The sequence below is a fragment of the Corapipo altera genome, unplaced genomic scaffold (assembly GCF_003945725.1).
Source record: "Corapipo altera isolate COAL_440 unplaced genomic scaffold, ASM394572v1 129619, whole genome shotgun sequence".
In the NCBI taxonomy this organism is placed as follows: Eukaryota; Metazoa; Chordata; class Aves; order Passeriformes; family Pipridae; genus Corapipo; species Corapipo altera.
The window spans coordinates 4,655-7,452 of record NW_020886134.1 but is presented as its reverse complement, the minus strand read 5'-3'; the positions used below and the strand labels follow the sequence as shown (position 1 = coordinate 7,452).

The 2,798-nt window shown below is 57.3% G+C and overlaps 1 protein-coding gene across 1 annotated transcript; it reads right to left on the bottom strand.

Annotated features, from left to right (window-relative positions):
* Window positions 1-251: 251 nt before the first annotated feature.
* Window positions 252-2,315, bottom strand: LOC113941030 (dysferlin-like; the record flags this gene model as incomplete). The annotated part of the gene is made up of 3 exons (XM_027632191.1): window positions 252-365; window positions 1,320-1,498; window positions 2,216-2,315. Coding segments are annotated over 3 exons (393 nt in total), but the record flags the coding sequence as incomplete, so codon positions are not given.
* Window positions 2,316-2,798: the final 483 nt, after the last annotated feature.

Below are 2,798 nucleotides of genomic sequence, written 5' to 3'. Positions count from 1 at the left end.
AGCTTCCCATCCCTCCTGGACTGTCCCAGCTCCTCCATCCCTCTGGGGATGTCCCACCAGGTCCTCCCTGGTGCTCCAGACCAGGCTCCCATTCCCCTGGCCTGTCTCCCTTCCCACTCCAGTTGAGAACAGAGCCCACTCCGGTACAATCCCACTGTTCAGCCCAGTCCCCTCCAACTGAGCCCCCCGAATTCCCGGTTGCTCCCCGAGCTCTCCGTGCCCCGGGGGTTGATTTTCCCCTCGGGATGGGCTCACTTGGGCTCCTCCAGCCTGGGATTCATGTTGGGCTCGTCCCTCCCCATCCCAGCCGGGCGCTCCTCGTGCTCCTGCTCCGCCACGATCTCCAGGGTCATCTCCAGTTTGCCCTGGGGGGGGACACGAACAAAACACACTCAGAACCCCAAAAAAGAGGGCAGGGGGGAGAAATGGGTGGAAAACACGGACTGGGGGAAGAAAATCCACTTGGAGCAAAGCCCAGAAACCATCCACGAGGAAATCAGGGAGAGTCCAGAGATCCTTTGATGGGACACTGGGGATCCTCCAGGAGATCCCAAATGTCACTGACGCCCAAGTTTGGGAAACTACAGAACCACTGAGGTTGGAAAAGACCTCCAGGATCATCGAGTCCAGCCTGTGACCAACCACCACCTTGCCAACCAGGCCATGGCACTGAGTGCAGCCTTTCCTGATTCCCTGATTCCTGATTTCCCTGAACCCACCTCAGGAGGGTTTTGTTTTTTTTTTTTTGTGGAATGACTCCATTCACAGCCTGGACTCCTTTACTTGGATGGAAGCACCACCAAACCCTCGGACAGGACACATTTCCACGTGTCACTGGGACAGCTGGAGCCTTTCCCTGGTGCTCCTCGTGACACAAGGTCACAGGAACAGGCCTGACACAGAGTCAGGTTTGGTGGCACATTCCAAAATCCACAGCCAAAAAAAAAACCCATAAACCAAGCGATCCCTCCTGAGGAATCTGCACGGAGCTGGCAAACATCCAACCCAACCAACAGGGGGAAAAGTCACAGCCCCAGACTTCATTTGGTGCCCTGACCGTGACATCCTGCGGGTGCTCAGCCCGGACACCTCCCTCCTCAAAGCTTCCAGGGAATCCTGGAATGGTTTGGGGTGGGAAGGACCTGAAGGATCATCCCATCCCAGACCATGCAGATGTGGAGTCCCACCCCCTGCCACGGGCAGCGACACCTCCCACCAGCCCAGGCTGCTCCAAGCCCCTTCCAGTCTGGCCTTGGACACTTCCAGGGATGGGGATTTCAGAGTGAATCCCATGGGAACATGTGGAGGGGCCTCCTCACCGCCAGGATCTTCTTGTGGTCCTGCTCAGCCCCACAGGGCCACCAGCCCTTGACAGTTTTCTGCTCAAAGAGGGACACGAAGTGGCTGGAGGACAGGGTGTCGTCCACCAGCTCCAGGGAGCACTTCTCGGCCGTCTTGGCAGGTTTGGGCATCCTGTTGAGATCCATCTGGATGGAGCCTGGAAGGAGGAATGTCACAGGTGGGACAGCTCAGTGTAAAGGTCCTTGAAAACGTGGCCTTTTTCCCTGAGGGCTCTTTCCTTGTGGCACCTTCCTGATCTCAGGGAGTTTGGGCCACTCAGACCCCCCCAGCTCCAAACCACAACCTCCTCTAGAACAGATTGCTCCAAGCCCCGTCCAACCTGGCCTTGGACACTTCCAGGGATCCAGGGGCAGCCACAGCTTCTCTGGGAAATCCATTCCAGGGCCTCCCCACCCTCACAGCCAGGAATTCCTTCCCAATATCCCATCCATCCCTGCCCTCTGGCACTGGGAAGCCATTCCCTGTGTCCTGTCCCTCCATCCCTTGTCCCCAGTCCCTCTCCAGCTCTCCTGGAGCCCCTTTAGGCCCTGCCAGGGGCTCTCAGCAATCCCTGGAGACTTCTCTTCTCCAGGGGAACCCCCCAGCTCTCCCAGCCTGGCTCCAGAGCAGAGGGGCTCCAGAATCCTGGAATGGTTTATGTTGGAAGGGACCTTAAAGCCCATCCAGTTCCACCCCCTGCCATGGGCAGGGACACCTTCCACCAGCCCAGGTTGCTCCAAGCCCCATCCAACCCAGCCTTGGACACTTCCAGGGATCCAGGGACAGCCCCGGCTTTTCCAGGCACCATTTTCCAGGAATTTTTCCCTTCCTGCTGCCCCGGGAGGGATGGAGCCAAAAACCTCCCCCAGCTCACCCAAATAGTCGTCGAAGGAGAACTTGTCGTTGTCCCAGATCTGGAGGATCAGCTGCGGTGGGATCTTGTTTTCTGTCTTGTCCAAGCTCCAGAAATGCTCCTAAAATCCCACCAGGAAAGAAAACCAAGGGAAACAAAAGGATTGTTAGAGGAAGTGGTTCCTGCCTTCCCACGGAAATCCTGGCACTCCTGGTGTGTCCTGCCCTGGCTCTGCAGGGCTGGAGCCACAGGACCTCTGACTCTGGGCAGCTCCTGGATGCTCCATGGGAAAGCCAGGATGCCTCTGGAAGAGGAGTTATCACCAGTTCATCCCTTCATTTACTGACAATATTTATCCTTTGGAGAGACAGCACCATATCCCCACAATTCCAGCAAGGATTGGTGGCTCTCCAAGGCGAAAAGGCAGCGAGTGCTGAGTGCCAGGGCTGCCAAACCTCCCCTTCCTCTTAATTCACGGGAAAATAGAGGATGAACACTTCCATTAGCACCTCTGGCAGACAATTCCAGCACATCCCTTCCCTTCTCCTCTCCCCTGCACAGCCTGGATCCCCCTGGATCCCCCACGGCCTGACCTGGGTGTGGC